The following is an 18,725-nucleotide window of genomic DNA, read 5'->3' on the forward strand; positions in this document are numbered from 1 at the left end:
ACTCAATGAGACCGCGCAGTACAATAAATATAATATGAATCAAAATAAATGTGGGATCGACTCAATGAGACTGCATTGTACAATACAGCTATCACGAATCAAACGAAATTTTTAATCGACTCAATGAGACCGCGCAGTACAAAAAAAACTATCATAAATCATTCGAAATATTGGATAGGCGCAATAAGACCGCGCAGTACAAAAAGTCTATCATGGATCAAACGAAATATGGGGTCAAATCAATGAGACCGTGAAGTACAGTAAAGCTATCACGAATCAAACGAAATGCGGATCGACTCAATGATACCATGCTGTACAATAAAGCTATCACGAATCAAACGAAATGCGGATCAACTCAATGAGACCATGCAGTACAATAAAGCTATCATGGATCAAACGAAATATGGGATCGACTCATTGTGACCGCGCAGTACAATAAAACTATCATGAATCATCTGAAATAGGGGATCGACTCAATGAGCCCACACAATACAATAAAGCTATTTTGAAAATAGACAAGTGTATGTGGGTCCGTAAGATGAAAGAGTTCAGGCAAATTTCCCGTTAATTTATTTCACACAAGGGCAACTTTCAAAAAGTCTTTCAATCTTTACTTATTATATAATAAATGTTTAGTATCAATGCCTTGCATACGTAAAGTATAATAATATGGATTATTTCGAAACAGGATCACTTAATTAATGATGTCTGAAGATAGGTCTAATCCCAATTTTTTAGTATAATTTATTAGAAATATTAAGTTTTAAGAAAAGCTATAAAATGTCTTTTGATAAACATTAATTAATTTTCGAAAACATATTATAAAGAAAAAATATATGAATTTTATATTGTTTCAAAGAAATAATGGTAAATTCGCAAATCGTATTTTTCTTCAATGAACTGTAATTCGAATAAAAAATAACTTAAGGGACGACCACCTGTAAAGGGTAGGGGTATGGTGATTATGAAAAAGAATATAAGCTGGTTTGTTTATAACTGAAAATAAATAGTCTTGCCATAAACATAATGCAAATGAATAGTTTACGCAAAAAAATGCAAAACATAATTGTGTATAAAAGTGAAAATATGATTTTAACGCCGCTTCGAAAATGAATTATTATATTATATTTCGTCATATATATCCACTCCCCTCCCTTAAATATAAATAGTCGTTCCCAGTTTCGTGACTCAAAAGCTACAAAAGAATTATATTGATCGATGTATTGTATAAAAAAAAAGTAAGGCTTATAACACAAGGAATGTTTCCAACATATGACACTAAAAAATCCATTCACACATAAATGATCTGTCACAGTTACTAAATATTACAGATTGTTACAAATATATACTATATTTCTTTCAGTGGATAATTTTAATTTGATATATTACATAATCTTTACAAATCATATTATTAAATAAAATTGATGACAGCAGAATTCTGCATTTAGAATTCCCTATCCTTATTGTATTAATATAAACACAAGGAAATGTGGTATAATTGCTTATGAGACAACTTTCTACAAGAATTCAAATAAATTCTATTACGTCATAACACTTCCGGTATTAGATGAGATAGTACTGCGCAACTGCAACCTCAATGTGTTTTTAACTTTGCTATCGAGCGGACGTGGTTTGTCTCGATGCGCAACCTCTAACTAAAGATTTCATGAAAGATATATTAAGTCAATGTGATTGACTTGTACATATATTTTATTTATATTAAATAAAAGTATATGTCTTTATAAAGAGATTTTTTACGCAAGTAAAAATCTTATAATTATTTCGTTTGTGAAACGAGATTAATTTACTACTTGACAAAGATGGCGGACGCCATGCTGCACAAAGAGAAAGGAGATAAAACTTCTAAATCTTCTTTTGAAGATGATTTACTAAGGTTAGATGAAGATCAAATAGCATATGAAGGGAAGGGTAAAGGTCCCGCTAGAAGAAAATGCTCAAAACCTTTTGCCAGTAAAAGTAGTACAGGTAGCGGTCCAAAGGTTAATAACAAGGACGCTAAAGGAAAGACTGTGGTAAATAAGGAACACGAGGTGTCGGCTAGTACTTCAGATAGCAATAATAATGTGATTATTAATATGCTTACTGACATGAGAAATGAACAATCTTCAACTAATAAAAGGTTAAATAAATTAGATGGAAGCAATTATAGGCAATCGCATGGTCTTCGACAATAAGAAAAACGCATACCTTATATAAGGCTATAAAGATCCAAGATATGAAAAATGTGAAACAATTCAAACTAGAAATTAACGACATATTTGAATGCAAATCAATTTACAAAACAAATATGAACTAACGAAAATAACTGAACTGCAGGCACATGTAGAATGTTGCGGGGTTAAACATAATTGCGAGCGTTCAACTCTTACCAAATCTGAGTCAGTGGTGTAACAGTACAACATACGAAAAATATCTGATAATCAATAGCTAGTGGCATATCTTGAAATATCGGTATGAGGAACAAAAATAACTACATGTAACATAAAAACAATAGACATCAAGCTCCGAAATAAGAGCAAGTATTAACATTAACTGAAAGTTAGTTGTTTGTGTTTATGTAGTGGTTTTCAGTCTGTTGTTTGTTTTTCTTGGTTTTTGGTTTATTTTTAACCATATGATTTTGTCGGTCTCTCTTTGACTTATGAGATTCGAGTCTCTCTTTTGTACCTTCCGCCTCTTTTTATGTGTTAATCTTATTATCTGTAAAGATAAAAGGAGCGTTGCCACATAAAAACAGGTTAATGTTTTCGTCAAAGTACTTCTGTTTGATTAATCTCTCAGTAGCACACGTCAAAAATTACTTTGGTTTTATGTATTAATTCTGTTTCATTCATCCGGAATTTAATAAGAAATTTATATAGCAGAAAATTATTCTCTTTATTATGCAGGACAAGTTCTATCAATAAGATAAAATAAATACATGATCAATGGATAAAAAGTTAATTAAGAGCCCAGCTCCTAAACGATCATTCTATTTATTTGTCATATAAAATTCTATACATACAAATACAATCGCATCAGTTTATTGGTTGCTTCAAAATCACTCACATAATATAAATATAACACTCGAATCTTGGTTTTCTTTGACAACTATCCAATAACAACGAGTTCAGTTAACTTGAACATTGTTTGAATCGGATTTGCAACGATAACATACAACATTGTAATAATGGATGGAAAAAACAGCTAATCAGTTAATGAAAACTTCTGTTTTATTAGAAGTGATAGATAATGGATATTTGAAGCGATAAGATAATGTTAACTAAATTGTTAAAATGGGAAATACTATTGTGAACTGTCCCTCTGTACCAAATGGAGGGGGAGGAGGAGGTAGGGGAGGTCAACTCAGCACCTATTTAACACTTCATCAGATTCACCAAATTCAGGACACGTGGGATCTAATCAAAGATGACTTGGGAAAATTAGGTGTCATAGTTTTCATGAGGTAAAGTTCGTGATTTTAATCCATTTATTATCAATGTTACCATATCTTAACTGCTTTAATATGCTTATTCACAATTCCTTATATTTCAATTATATTTTCGGAACTATGTTGCTATAAAATTGCTATTTGAAAATATAGTTTTAGATAGTAGTTATTTATTGTTCGATATCTTTTACATTATAGAGCATAACGATAAATATAGTATCAAGAAAGGGCTATTTGTAATTTAATTGTTTTCGCTGTCCAACGATTTTATTATCTCTGTAATGATCAGATGAGATAACCTGGCACAAGCGTACAAGGGCTATAACTATTGCTATGACTATCACTATTTAAACAAATGAAAGGTGAAACTGTGAAATCAAAATTATTAGGAAACAGTTAAATTTTTAGAAGGAAAAATCCAGTGACAAATGTGTGCAGAAATCTACTTCAGAAAATCAGGAGCAGATAATTACACTGCTATACTTCATGTTTCAAAGGCACACATTTTTTTTTCTTTTAGATAATGTACTTTAGATAATACACTCATATAACAATATCAAATCAAACATTCATACTTGTGGATTGTATTTGTATTGTCTTATAGTAGAAGGTCACTGGGATGCAATTTTATTAGTAAAGATTTTAAAAAATCATTGAGCTATATTACTGATTAAAATGTTGTTGTTTAAATTATGTTTAGTTACTTTTTGTCTGAATATAGACTCGCAAATTCCAAAAGAATAGACAATTATTTAAAAAAAAAACCAAGAAAGCTGTCAATGTTCTGTGTCGATAAAAACGTTTGCAAACATTTCTGTTTTGAAGAATGAGTATTGAATTAAACTAATGATTGCCGTTCGAAATCATTTATAAAAAAAATTACTAGACCATACAAAGAGAAAAGATTAAAAAATAAAGTGTGTGAGACTTTCATCTTTGTGAAATTGTGTGTATAGATATGTGTAAATTGCATTTGTATGTTTTGAATAAAGGCAACAGGAGTATACCGCTGTTCAAAACTCATAAATCTATGGACAAAAAAACAAAATCGGGGTAACAAACTAAAACTGAGGGAAACGCATTAAATTTTAGAGGGGAACAACGACACAACATTAAAATGTAACACACACAGCAGTGGACTAAGCATTAGACAAAATCCGATGAGAATAACCAATATAACATCAAAACCAAATACATGAATTTGGGATAGAAAAGTACCGTGACACGTCTTATAGTGCACTCAAATATAGGAGAAAACAAAAATAAACATAGAAAGAAAAATTTTTTATTCAAAGTTTTTGCTAGTGGTGACTTTTTTTAATCTATTAAAAATACGAAAAGAACAAAGATGATTCCTTGAACAATATCCGAAGTTTGAAACACAAGTCTAACTAACATTCTATAAGAAGCCTCTAAACAAAACTAATAGTGATTGGTTTTTCATTAATAGAATAACGAATTAACATAAATCAAATAGAATATTAAATCAATGAGATGAATTAATAAGACACAAATATTGTGGAGGTTGAACTATGGGAGATGAAATTTAAGATATCTCGTGTCTCAACACTTTAAATGAGGTCAAAGTTTGATATATCATGTGTTAATACTTTTAAATGAGGTCATCCCAACTAGTATTTGGTGGGAAGATTATGTTTTATGCAACCTACACAATCGAACATATTGATGATACGTGTGGTACATTGCTAAAACATTCTTTCCCTTCTTTTTAAATTGTCAGTTTCCTAAAATGTGGTGTTCCTTTGTAAGAAATATTAGATAAAACTATAATCATACTTTGCAAAAACAAAATAAGATCCAGTAATTGTATTAGCTGTTATAGAAAGGTATATATGACACCGAGCTTTTTATGAAGTATAAGTAATATATATATAAATAAATATACTTGTTGATGGAATTTAAATATATTCGTAATCCTTCTTAATTTAATCTTATTTCATTGAATGATTATGTTCTTATACATGTTATATCATAGCTGGAATAAAAGAAATCAATCGCAGTCGCGAGGATAATGTAGTTTTCGCTGACAGCAGAGTTTCTCATTCTTTTAACATAAAAAGTGAGAAATATAACAACAAAAAGCTTATTCCGGTTAACGAATCAATTATTGATCTCCGAAAATTCACAAGAAGTTAATCCAAATTATTCAGAGGAGCTATTTCAAGTATATTGACGAACTTACCACTACGGAAGTCTTTGTACACCTTGACTGGCTGTACAGTCCTCGCACGGTTGGCTCAGTGCCTTAGGGCGTTTGATGAGAAGTCAAATATGTTTTTGATGTCGAAAAGTTGATAAAGTAATAGGCCACACTTTTTGTTTCTTTACTATTTTGGTTTGATGTACGGCTCTTCACTGTAGCTTTTTCAAGGTCAGGTAGACATGTAGATAAGCTAACCCTGTTGACATAATACTGCTCAATGAGTCGTTGACTAAAATTATCACAGGAAGCTTGTTTATGACTGTAAAATCCCATACCCAATACCCAAATACAGAGTTCTAAGACTTCAATCGGCAGTCGTTCCCCAGTCCAGAATGGTTTGTGGATATAGTTTCTCCTCAATGAATAGAGGGCAACAGTAGTAAACCGCTGTTAATACAGCCGTATTATAATAGGATTTGGTATGTATGGTAGCGCGGACCTTAAAACTGACTGTACAGCGTTGTTATCGTTCCTGTCTTCCGTTTATGATGTAGATCCACATAATCAGCAGTAACATATTGTAGTTTTTGGATAATGAGGAGTTGACCAAGTACGTCCGTTCAGCTGTATTTACTAAGATGTAACCTGATCTGAGGAACAAAAGAACTCTGACGGACTTCCAAAGGCAACACACATTTTGTTGATTTTTTTAAAAAATTTATTATGATTAATGCTTATTTTATTGCTATTCGAATTCATACATGCTTCTTTCAGAGTTTTCAAACTTCATTATCTGACTAACCTTAGAAAAATCAAAATCAGACCACAAGAATTTGTAATTAGGAGTAAGTCAACATTGATGACAATTTCAGGTCAAAAACTCCTCTTTCAGTTCTTACAACAATGGCAGACGGAATGTGTACATGAACATCGCTGACCATTCTGTAGTTGCAACACCACGTCAATAAAAAATCTTATTCTAATTTAGTATTTTCTCGTATTTTGATTGGCCAATGACTCGTTGTCAAAAAACCCATATACCCGGCGTTGCTGCTATGACATCGGGAACGTCCATGTGCGTTAAAGTTTAGCAATTCAGAAAAAAAAATTGCATCCTCCCATGTGCAGTGCATATTTGTAATTATCAATCATGTGCAACTTTCATAATATCAAAACAATAATAAATAGGGAATTTTTAGCACTAAAGTAGGGCTTTCTTTGAGTGAGAAAAAACACACATTTTAAGGTTTCAGACCTTGGGAACATCATGTGGATATCCCGCCTTTTTATGATGTGTTTTTGCTTATCTGTCGAAAAAACAAAGTCTTTAGCATTCTACTCTTTGTAAAGCAAAATAAAATAAATAAAAAGGTAAAACTACAACACTTTAATCGTTGTTTTTTTTTTTTTAATTTCAAAGTTACTTCTAAACTGAAGCGGTTGTTTAGTATCCTTGCATTCGTCACATTGACTGGTAATTGAACGTTTAAAGAAATTATTATTCACGACTGGTTTGAATTAAACTAATTTAAACTCTGTTGTCATTGACTATATTTCAATGTAACAATCAGTTTCTAAACGCTCAAGACGTAAAACTGTCAACGACATGAAGGAGTAAATGCATGTCCTTGAATGTCCTTCAACATTTGAAACTGAAGTCATTCACTTTAAATTTCCATGTTGTAGAAGTTGTAAAAACCAGGACAAAGTTAACATTTATGTGTGGTATAGGTACTTTATTATTCTGTGTTATAAATTGTAGTTAAATGGGGGATTGACTATCTTTTGTCTAGCTGTATTATAGTATCCATATCACTTAACATCATATTCTTAGTTCTAAAAAATATGTTCATGTGTTTAAAAATGTATAGTGTTATTCATTTATACCTTTTTTTTATTTAGTAAACCCATACATCCAATCACATAGTTCCAAAGTTGACCTCCTTCACCCAAGTTAGAGTACACAAAACTGATGACCAGTTCAAGCAACCAATGTTTTTTTATATTATGTTGCAGTTTGATACCATTTATGTGCCTATTTACTAAATCCGTAGTACTGCATCTATTCTTGTCGTTAAGGGGATTTTGGGATCAGAACTCATTCGGATGTACTGAAAGGAATGGAATGCAATAACGCTTTTGGAAAATATTCAGTATCTATTGGAATGGTCTTCTTTTTTAATTTTTCGGAATAATGTCCAAAAAAAAACTTTCAATTAACCAAAGCACAGGTGTGAGTTTTTTTCTAATTGTTGTGTTTCAAAATTTGAAAAAAAATGTTATTTGTTCATCAAACACAAAATATCAAAATGTCAAGTGTTCATTTGTTATACATTTTTGATGTCACGAATGTGTTCTTCAATTGATATCGCATGATACAGATTGCTAAACTTAATTCTATATGACAAACACTTATTACATGCGTCCGTGTCAATCATATAAAAACTATACAAATATCATCTGAATCTGATATGTCCGTTGGTAAGTGAAATCTCTGTATATTCTTGGGGCTTATCATCACACTATTTGTATAGGTATGTCTATCATATCTTCATTGATATCAGGAATCATCAACATGAAGTGCTGATTAGACTTTGTATTGATTGCAGACACTAATATGTAAGGGAATTATACCGTAATTATCTTAATAACGCAGTTTTAGATGAAGGACTACTGGTATCAATTCACACAGTGACATTCAAAATGTTCATCCGTGTTTATTATTAGATAAAATCATAATTTGCAAGTTGATCACGATTCTCTAGAAGACTGTCATATGACCTGAATCTAACCCTTCTATCAATTGACGTAGTGAGTTATTAAACAATTACTATAATGAAAATACTTCTTGGAATGTCTGCTTTTATATTATTTCGTCCGGTATTACTAAATAACATATTTCTGTCAATGTTATGCCAAACAATGACGATGATTGGCCTACTCCCTCGTGGAGACGAATGATTTACTTTCTCCCTCATGGACACGAATGGTTGGCTTACTCTCTTAGGATTCATATTTAATAATGGAAGCTTAAATGCTTATGTCATTTAACCTTTATGCTGTTCTGATAATGTTGGCATGCATATATGTCGACGGAGGACATGCTTGTCCTAGAGAGGTTTTAGATTTAAAAGTTCTGCATTTATGCAGTTCAAAATAAGTTTAGTCATATGGTTGTCACTGTTCTTTGAAGAAACAATAGCTTTGGTGTTTATTACCCAAATGTAGATAATCCAAATAAGAAACGTAGGTTGGTTAATACTTTCTCTCTACCCCTCTAATAAAGCTGTGTGTTTTTATATTCGGAAACTCAAGATAGAACTAAATTTTATACGTATTATCTCATGATCTGTGATGTTTTCTCTATTGAGGAATTCAAACTTTCATTTGGATACAATGAAATTTCCCAGAATGATAGTTGTATCTTATCTTATTAAGGGTTTGGGAGTTTGTTAGGGGTTAACGCCACCTTTAGCGAAAAAATCTGTATCATGGCGGCCAGTTAGTATTGACGAAGGGAGCCAGAAAGGGCCGCTTTCATTCGACAGGAAAACTTGCAATGCTTGTCCATTAAATTTTGAGTCGAACAATGATTATACCTAAAGGACAACCACTCGATTTTCAGGGAGGGTCTGAAATGATATCCTGGCATTTTTAGAACTGAAAATATTCTACCCAAAAAAAGAAATACAAAATCAAAAAGCTGGCTAAGCAAAAGATGAAAATGAATATATTGTCTACCTAAAACTCCTCATTGCATTTGAACCATTCCAAGCAAAATGCAGGAAACAGCCGTGTATACTGTTAAAAGTGAAAATAAAATTACGCGCTGCAAAGCCATAGAGAAAATAGTAGAATGTGTACCAGCAGATGAAAAATGACATGTCAATTTGCAAATAATCCTCTCACCCCTTCTCTGAATATCGAATGGTCATCCCCTACTACCTATGTAAAGAGTCAAACAGAGAGGTAACATTATAGAGATATCGCATTGCATATCCATATAATATCCAAGTAGCAAATGCATGCACTTTTATAAATGACAAGAAGAAGAGAATGCATTTAGTTTAAACAAATTAATTTTTAGTGGATTGGGACACAAGTTATTACAACTTATATTAATCCCTTTCCACTTTTCAAGTGCCAGTGCTGCCTTGTAGCGATATTAGCCTACATTTTTCGAAATCTACAAGGGTTGAATAGGTTTTTATGCTAATGCTGCAACAATGCAGCACTCGCCCCTGCAAAGTGGAAAGGGATTAATATAAGTATTGGTAATAACTTGTTTCCCAATCCATTATGAATTAATATGTTTAATCTTGTATTGATTTGTACTGTATTCCTGTCATGTAATGGTGTCTTTTTAGTGTTATATTTAACATTGCCATAAAAGTGTGAGGTTTGGCTAGCCACAAAATCAGGTTCAACCCACCAAATTTCTTAAAATGTCCTGTACCAAGTCAGGAAAATGGCAGTTGTTATCTTATAGTTCGTTACGTTTGTTTTATGTTCACTTCAGTGTTTCTGTTGTTTCGTTGTTTTCCTCTTACAGTACATGTGTTTTTCTTTGGTTTTAGATTGTAACCCGGATTTGTTTTTGTCTCAATCGATATATGACTTTCGAACAGCGGTAAACCACTGTTGCCTTTATTTAGCTTTTGATTTTGCCATTTGACAACGGACTTTTTGTTTTGAATTTTCGTCAGAGTTCGGTATTTTTGTTATTTTACTTTAAATCATTTAAAAGTCATTAACGTATAAAAATCAGTTCTTTAAAATTTATATACTAGGGTTTGGACTTTCAGTTACTTTAGACTTTATCACCATTGAACAAATTACTTTAGACTTTAACACCATTGAAAAGACGTAAATTGTCGAAATGCTCATCTGGTGCAGTTAATAAAGAACTTGAATATTTGTTGACATTTAAAGCTATAATAACCATTGAACACAATGAATGTCATAGAATGTCATGAGTTTACATTAGAACAATTATTATTGGAATGATTTAAGTGTTGCTCTTGATTTGTACCCTAGGTTTTCATCAAGTTACTCATATTCACATATTTGGATTTTCTTCTGTTACTTCAGTGATGTCTATGACTCTTCTCGTAATAAAAAACAAAAGTGATTACGTATCAAAGACGCTTAATGTATCTGTTATTGATGTGTTTATATGAGCCCAAAGCAGACAAGGAAGACTTTCCCATATTCCTGTGAAAATTGCAAATTTCAACAAAAACGATATTAACACAACTGTAGAAAATTATTTGGATAAGTAGATTTTGCATGCAAACTACTCGGAAATTGACTTTAGACACATTTTGCGTGAAAAAGGACGATGAACTTTGAATCGTAAGTCTTCTTTCTTGTAAGATTATAGTCAGGATAGATGATTGTGTTATTATCTGTAATATTTATTTGGTGTCTATCATTCAATCTTTTCAGAAGTAAAATTGGCAATACACATGATAATGATCAGCAAGATAGTTGTTATGTCTTTATTAAATAATTGAATTATCACAAGGTTCTTTTACAAGATTTAAGCTTGTTTCCATTGATTAGAATACATACAAAAAGATTGTGTTTCCTACAAGTTACAATTGAAAAGAATACTATGTATGAGTATTTTCTTTTTCTTTTTCAAATCATTTTCAAATTAATACATTTCAAAAGTGATCCAAATTTAGCCTTATCTATCTCTACACGTAGCTTGACTTTATCGTCCCAAGTCAAAATTGACCTACCTCCAGATCTATTAATTCTGCACTTTCATCGTCAAACTGGCACAGGAGGTATACTTGCTATACACATATATTTATTTGCCTCATATACCCTTTCAGGTTAACAATTAAATTTTAATATCATCTTCAATGTGAAATGTATAAAAATTCTTAAAAATATTGGAATAGCCTGACGTTAATTTTCAAATCAAAAGGCAAGAGATGTAGGGTATACTTCAGTGAGATGTAGCACTCTATAATCTAAACAATGAATCCAGTTAAGATCAAATCAGCTAACTATGTATTGATTGTTGGCATTTCCGTACGGCCAATTGTAAATACGTCATCAGTATCCATTGTGGAAAAAAACAATATACTTATTCGGTAAGATCTATAAATGGGACCATGGGATTGAAGAGCGAAGAAATTTTGGCGTCCACGAAAAAGACTGAAGTGACTGAAATCTTTTCAGAAAATGATCAGGAATTGCGAGTATTGTTAGATCGGTTCCTAGTTTTGTTTTGTTTTCATTTTGTTAGGGTTCTTTGTCTGCCTAGTGTCTATCTGGAGTGTTATACGTTTTCCAATTGATTTTTATAGTTTGGTCGTATACGTAGATGATTCGCCACTGTGCCAGGTTTGTGATCCCTTTCTCACATGTTTTTCCTCCACAACATTCTGTGTGTACCAGTCACAATTCAACCAAATAATGATGGCGTCTATTTAATCTTCAAAAGAATGACATTAACATTGCCATTTTTAATCTTTATTCCAATGGCTTCCTTGTCAGCAGAATCCTTCTATATATGAAATAATTTAATATGGATAGAGCTTTAGTCATTCTTATAGTTAGCTTGCGATTTGATTATCTTGTATAGTTACTTTGGAATTCCAATGCTCCAGAATATGATTTCTTTCTGGCTATTAAAAGAAGTTGTTTTAAGCGACGTTAACATGAAAAGACCTTTTGATATCTTATATTTGTAATTACATTTTATCATAATTGTTTTAATTAAAGAATCAAAATGTAAAGCGAATCTATAACAAAATATCAGTGTATAGTGATAGAATCGTTCAAAATAGAATTTTTTGAAGATTTGTATTATAACCATTCCGTAAATTTATAGACACAATATATTTTCTTTTTTAATAGTTATTAACGCATCTTCATGTTGAATTGGACATTTAACGTAAAGGTTATTATAGACTAAGTTAATTGCTAGAGACATATGCTAACATTTCTAGCAAACCTATTTCACTTAACCTTAGTTCACTTTCAAACAAGAACCATAAAGGTTCAAATCAATTAGAGATGAGAACATTGTAATTTATATTCTGACAAACCCATTCAGCATATTCATTAATCTAGACAATTATAATAGTAGAAATATATTTTGAATACTACAGACTTGATTCTTTGTCCAAGGTTTACCCTGAGTTATTCTGAAAAGTGTGAGCTTTCACATCATTATTTGCAGGTACAAAAATCATCGAGAGACCATTGGCAATTGTAAGCAAAATTTGTCCATACTTATTCTTTTAGATGTCTTGTTTCAAATATTCTTGTGGATGTCGTACTTACACTTGTAAAACATTTCCCTTTAAACGATGGTCTAGTGTGTTTATTTTATTATAGTCCTTGATATAAAAATCCATTTTCTCCTACGCTTTTAGTTCTATTTGAAAATAACTAGCCAAAAATTAGTGTATGACATTTGAAAAGTACATGCAGTTACAAACAATACAACACTGCAGTGCAAACAAACAGGGGGAAATGTAATTAAAATAAATTAATATTTTGAAACACTGCATTATAAAAATAAGAAGATGTGGTTTGATTGCCGATTAGACATCAGAACATTTTAAAATGTTAAAAGTGCATACATTTGTTGTCGTATGCTTGCTATCATGATGATGACACCATTACGTTTGTTTTAATTTTAGAGAGATAAGGAGATGAAATGCGAATGAGACATCTATCCACCAAAGGTCAAATGGCATTGGCTTATATCAAAATATGGTGATCGCTTTCATCAATGAGTAAAACCCATACTGCATAATGAGCTATAAAGGGCCTTGGCATGACGAAATGTAAAAACGATTATAAAAAGGAAACCAATGACCTAATTCATGACAAAACAAAAAATGTACTTACAAAAGACGCAAATTACCAAACTAAGAGTACTTGCAGCAACTAAAAGCATGTTAAAAACCAATTGCAAATAATAAATAACTCGCGTTTTTTCACACAAAAATATCAATCAGTACACATCAAACAGATTTTGTGTAAACCCGTCATAAACAGTCTGAGAAAAGTATGACCTTGTGCAATTTCGAATAAATATAGATATATAATAAAGCATTGCTTTGTCTTGTCGTGTCTTGTCTTGTCTTGTCTTGTCTTGTCTTGTCTTGTCTTGTCTTGTCTTGTCTTGTCTTGTCCTGTCTTGTCTTCATATAATGTGTACTGGAATCTCATACGTTTTCATAATTGCAGAGTAATACATATTGAGTTACTATGTTAACATTCATTTAAAACGAAATTAGTGCCGATAAATACAATATTCAAAGAGTTAAATTGACAACGTTAGGATTAATAAGTGCATATGAATAGTATCTAAATCAAATGTCTAAAAATACAAAATAATCGTAAAAACTAGGTTATGCTGTCTAAATTTTAGTAAGAATTGTACAGGAAGTGTCAAATTTCCAAAGCATTTTTACATGTACATATAAATATATATAGTTGTGGTCACGAGATACCTGACTTATTAATATACCTGATATAATTGATATCGACTATTTACCCGTACATGTACAAAACCTTTTGTATTTTGCTGTAAATCAAATCAACAAAAGTACGATGCCATAATACTTCTGCCATTCGTAGTTGTTCTTTTTATTGATGTCTGAGGCAGATTACGCATATGATCTTTTAACAATTTGTCTTCGGTTTGTTTTTCTATGGTATATTTTCTGCCCTGCATATTACAGAAGCCATTAGTATTGAATGAAACACCTCTATATTACAAGTTATGTATTTCAAAAGATATAACTAATTTGGAGGATCTCGTCGAAGTGGGTTTTTTTTTTTCATTTCAAAATAAAATCGTTTTTCCAAGCCGCGAAGATTTCATGTCTAAAATGTCTAAAGTAAATTAATTGACATTGTGATGTAGAAATTCCACTGGGATTGGTGTTAATCTTAAGAAAACACATTTTCTGCATTTTGTATTCCTTTCTAAAAAGTAAAACCAAAAATATGAAAAGAATGATTTATTTTGTTTGTTTTTTTCAACTGTTTAACCATTGTGTTTCCTGATGAGATAATTGTTGCCATTTACGATGAAAACCCCATGGGCATGTAAGTGAATGACAGATCTGTAATAGGTCCGTAACGGTAAAGTCAATTCTAGTTATCAAAAGATCCATTTTGTGCTTTTTAAAAGGTCATTTATTTGTAAACCTTTCAAACATTAGAGACGTTTAACTTAATCTTAATCATTTGTGTCGCACATTGTAAAAAATATATCACTATTTTGAAAAAAGTGTGTAATATTTTGCAAAATGTTGATATGAACAATTTAACAGATTAAAACTTTTACGAAAATATTAAAAGTTAATTATTTCACGGTTGGGAGTGTATGGAATCTAGTGAAATTATAAAATAAAAAATCTATTATCTAAATCTATACATTTCTATGGAAGACTTTTTTTACAGTATACTGCATTTTGTATTTTGCATGATTTTGTAAAAGTTGCATTGCAGAGTTTGAGGAGGAAAATATTAATTTACAACACAAAGACAATCCATTAATACATGTTTTTTTTATATATATAGATGAAATCATTTTTTAATTTATTTTTTGCCAAATATATCTAATCTACAGTAATGGGTCACATTTTGACCTTCTCTGTGAGACAGATGTTCTATAATGGTCAACCAAACTCGTGATGGTGTCTAAATTTTCTTAAAGGGGTGTATTTTGGATTTATACCATTAAGAACACTTTGTGGATTGCTTTCCTTGTATCAGTAATTCAATCAAGGACATAATAATAGGAATAGCAATCTCTTGAATATCGTATCAACTAGGAGAAATATATTGCTGCTGGAATGTTACTTCATAGAATTAGAAAGTCCACAGTTGGGAAGTCGAAAATCATCTCTTTTGTCGTAAAGTTTCGTTTTCAACCGACACGCATTGTCTATTGTCATTTTGTATATTAATGTCATGTTTAACCCCGCCGCGTTTTTGAAGACCAATTGGTGACCTTCGGCTGTTATCTGCATTTGGGCGGGTTGGTGTCTCTTTGACACATTCCCCATTCCCATTTTCAATTTTACTTATGATAATTATGTACTCAAAAGAGGGACGAAAGATACCAAAGGGACAGTCAAACTCATAAATCTAAAACAAACTGACAACGCCATGGCTAAAATGAAAAAGACAAAAAAAAAAAACAGCACACATGACACAACATAGAAAACTAAAGAATAAACAACACGAACCCCCCAAAAAACTAGGGGTGATCCCAGGTGCTCCGGAAGGGTAAGCATATCAAATTATATTTTAGACCTGTTAAGATTTAAATTTAAGTTGTTGCTTTTAAAATATTCCATTCTTCTGATTATATTTTATAATTGGTTCTAAAATGCCACATTTTTTTCATATAAATATAACATGTAATCTTCCTTCATTGTGGTAGTATTTTGTACATGTTCATAAATGATTAAACACACATTAAGACATGCAACTAAAGATTCATAATGAATAAATTTACAACTTGAATTATATAACGTTGTATGAAATGCCTCGTTACAGATATTATAGTATTTAAGGAAATGCCATAATTCATTTAATGAAAAATGATTCTTGTTAATTGCAGAAAGAAAATTTACTATCTTGCCGAATCTTCATAACAATTTCTCAACAAAATCCAACCAATTTCATCATCTACACGGGAAAACAATTGAATGGTTTTATATCCAATCCCCTCTGCTGGATGTTAATCTCACTTTGGCGAGACTATCAGATTGATAGTAGACATGGCAGTTTATAAAATTACATTGAATAAGTCATTTGATTTTTGAATGTATTTTTCATGTTGAATGTACTTTCATGTTCGCATAATATGTTATGTTCTTCTGATATAGTATAAAATAGTTTGTACTAAACCACTAACAGGAGGGATTGAGCTTGATTTTCATATATATAATGAAGACAGAATATTCCAATCAGTTTAATTGAAGTCTGTAGCTGGCATGTCAGTAACTGCCAGTAGTCCTTTGTTAATTTATGTTTTATTGTCATTTTGCTTATTTTCTTGTTACCTATTCTGATATCGGATTCGGACTTCTTTTCATCTGAATTTTACTGCGTGTTAGTTTATTCTACATTGGCTAGATATCTGACAAAATAAGATTAATCCCGCTGTATTTGTTGCGCCTGTCCGGAGCATCAAGCCTTTGTTAGTCTTGTATGTTGTTTTTTATTTTTCTTTTATTTTTCTTTTTTATGTTTCGGAGTTGAGTATCGTATCAATTTTCACTGAAATAGTACACATTTTTGTTTAAGGAACAGCTGAGTCCCGCCCCCCGGGTGCGGGAGTTCTCGCTGTGTTGAAGACCCATTGGTTATCTTGGGCTGTTTTCTGCTCTTTGGTCGGATTGTTGTCTCGTTGACACATTCCCAATTTCCATACACAATTTATTTCAAATATTTTTTTTTAAATCCATTATTAAGAGTAAAATACTCTTCAAATTTGACTAGACCCTGCGGTATGCTTAACATGATTTAAATTACTGAAATTCACATTGAATAAAATGGCTTCAAAGCTCGAAAGTAAAATAACCTCATTTAACCATTTGGATGTCAGTTCTTTTTTTATATATATATACTAAAATGTACCATCTATTAAGCTAATCAGGCGATTTTTGCAAATCCGTAGTTCATATTTTAAAATGAGAAGTATTCATTGCTTAGATGGAAATGTTTGATTTTCAAATAATTACATCTTCACTGTCGGAAACTTTTGTAGACTTGATATAAATAAAACATTTGATCTACCACTGTGAAATTTCGCTTTCAATGAGACAAAACTAATTCAAAATGATGAACTTAATAATTGCTTCTCGTCAAACATCTGTACATCTACCACGGTAAGGTACCTTGTATGTTTTCATTCTAATAATTTTCTCTAGTTCCGTAGATTGATAGCGTTTGATTCGGTCAGTTTTTATAGGCTTCTCCTTTTTAAATTACCTTGGAATTGAGTATTTTTGTTATACCATTCAGAAACGTTCAAAAATGCGATACGTCTGTTCTTTTCTTTTATTCTTCAAATTCAACGTCATTTCATTGTAAATATCAAAACCTTGTATATGCTTTAGACAACCAACATTAAAACCATAAACACCATAAAGTCTACAATGGACGATAAAGCAGTACCCCATTGCTCTTAAACATATCATCACTTTGTATCTATAACTGTATTTAATGGTTGCTCTCTTGTTTCTTAAACTATTATATCACAATTCATAGAATATCGAGAGTCTTCAAGATATTGTTATTACATCATTATATGTAAGAGAACATCTACTCACATATTACAGGGATAAAGACTTTGTCGCCGTTTTTCAACGTATATGAAAGATGCGTACAAAATATTTTGTCGAATTTTCTCCGATCACTCCAGTTCAGGTAAAAATTCTGATATCTTTGGCATGGATTTAAAAACAACGTCTGACATAAAGGAAGATCTTTTTCCAATCTATTTTGAAACACAACTAATATTCAGTCATCATAGAACATCTAACGTGAAATTTATTGTCTTTTCTCTTTTTGTAGATTTTTCGAAACTGAACCAGATGTTAAATCATTATTTCCAAAAATTGTGCGAATGAACAACGAAAATCAATTGGAATGGGAAATAGACAAAGATATGTTACAAAAACACGCGATATCTGTGATGGAAGGACTAGGGGCAGCAGTAGAGAGTTTAGATGAATCAGATTTTTTAAATAATGTTATGGTGTCAATAGGACAAACACATGTAAAAAGGCATATTAAACCACAAATGTTGAAGGTGAGTCTACAGTATATATTAATTTAAATACATAAACAGCCTTTACATGTTTAGGTATTTATTATAAATCCAAAAGAGCGCATCGGACACATGAAATTTATAAAGTATTATTATAACTATTACATTATGGTGTAATCCCTGTATAACCATGTGTTATCCTACAGAGAACGTCTGTCCTAACGTTGTCACATGTTGAAACGTGTATAATAAAATTAAAATTTGACGTGACGGCATGTTAACTATTTTATCATCCTTCACGATAGACAAAATATAGCTGATCTGAAAGGTACACCATATAC

At 31.4% G+C, this 18,725-nt stretch overlaps 1 protein-coding gene across 2 annotated transcripts in view; it reads left to right on the plus strand.

Moving 5' to 3' along the window:
• Nucleotides 1–3,078: 3,078 nt before the first annotated feature.
• Nucleotides 3,079–18,725, plus strand: part of LOC143067492 (neuroglobin-like) — a 39,259-nt gene continuing 23,612 nt past the window's right edge. The window contains exons 1-2 of one of the 2 annotated variants that reach the window (XM_076240800.1): nucleotides 3,079–3,466; nucleotides 18,189–18,426. In XM_076240800.1, coding sequence (XP_076096915.1) covers nucleotides 3,297–3,466; nucleotides 18,189–18,426 — 408 coding nt within the window. In that variant the 5' untranslated portion in view covers nucleotides 3,079–3,296. Of the gene's footprint in view, nucleotides 3,467–10,683; nucleotides 10,971–18,188; nucleotides 18,427–18,725 lie in introns of those variants that run through there. The other variant, XM_076240801.1, reaches the window with a different exon arrangement.

This window comes from Mytilus galloprovincialis, chromosome 3 (assembly GCF_965363235.1).
Source record: "Mytilus galloprovincialis chromosome 3, xbMytGall1.hap1.1, whole genome shotgun sequence".
In the NCBI taxonomy this organism is placed as follows: Eukaryota; Metazoa; Mollusca; class Bivalvia; order Mytilida; family Mytilidae; genus Mytilus; species Mytilus galloprovincialis.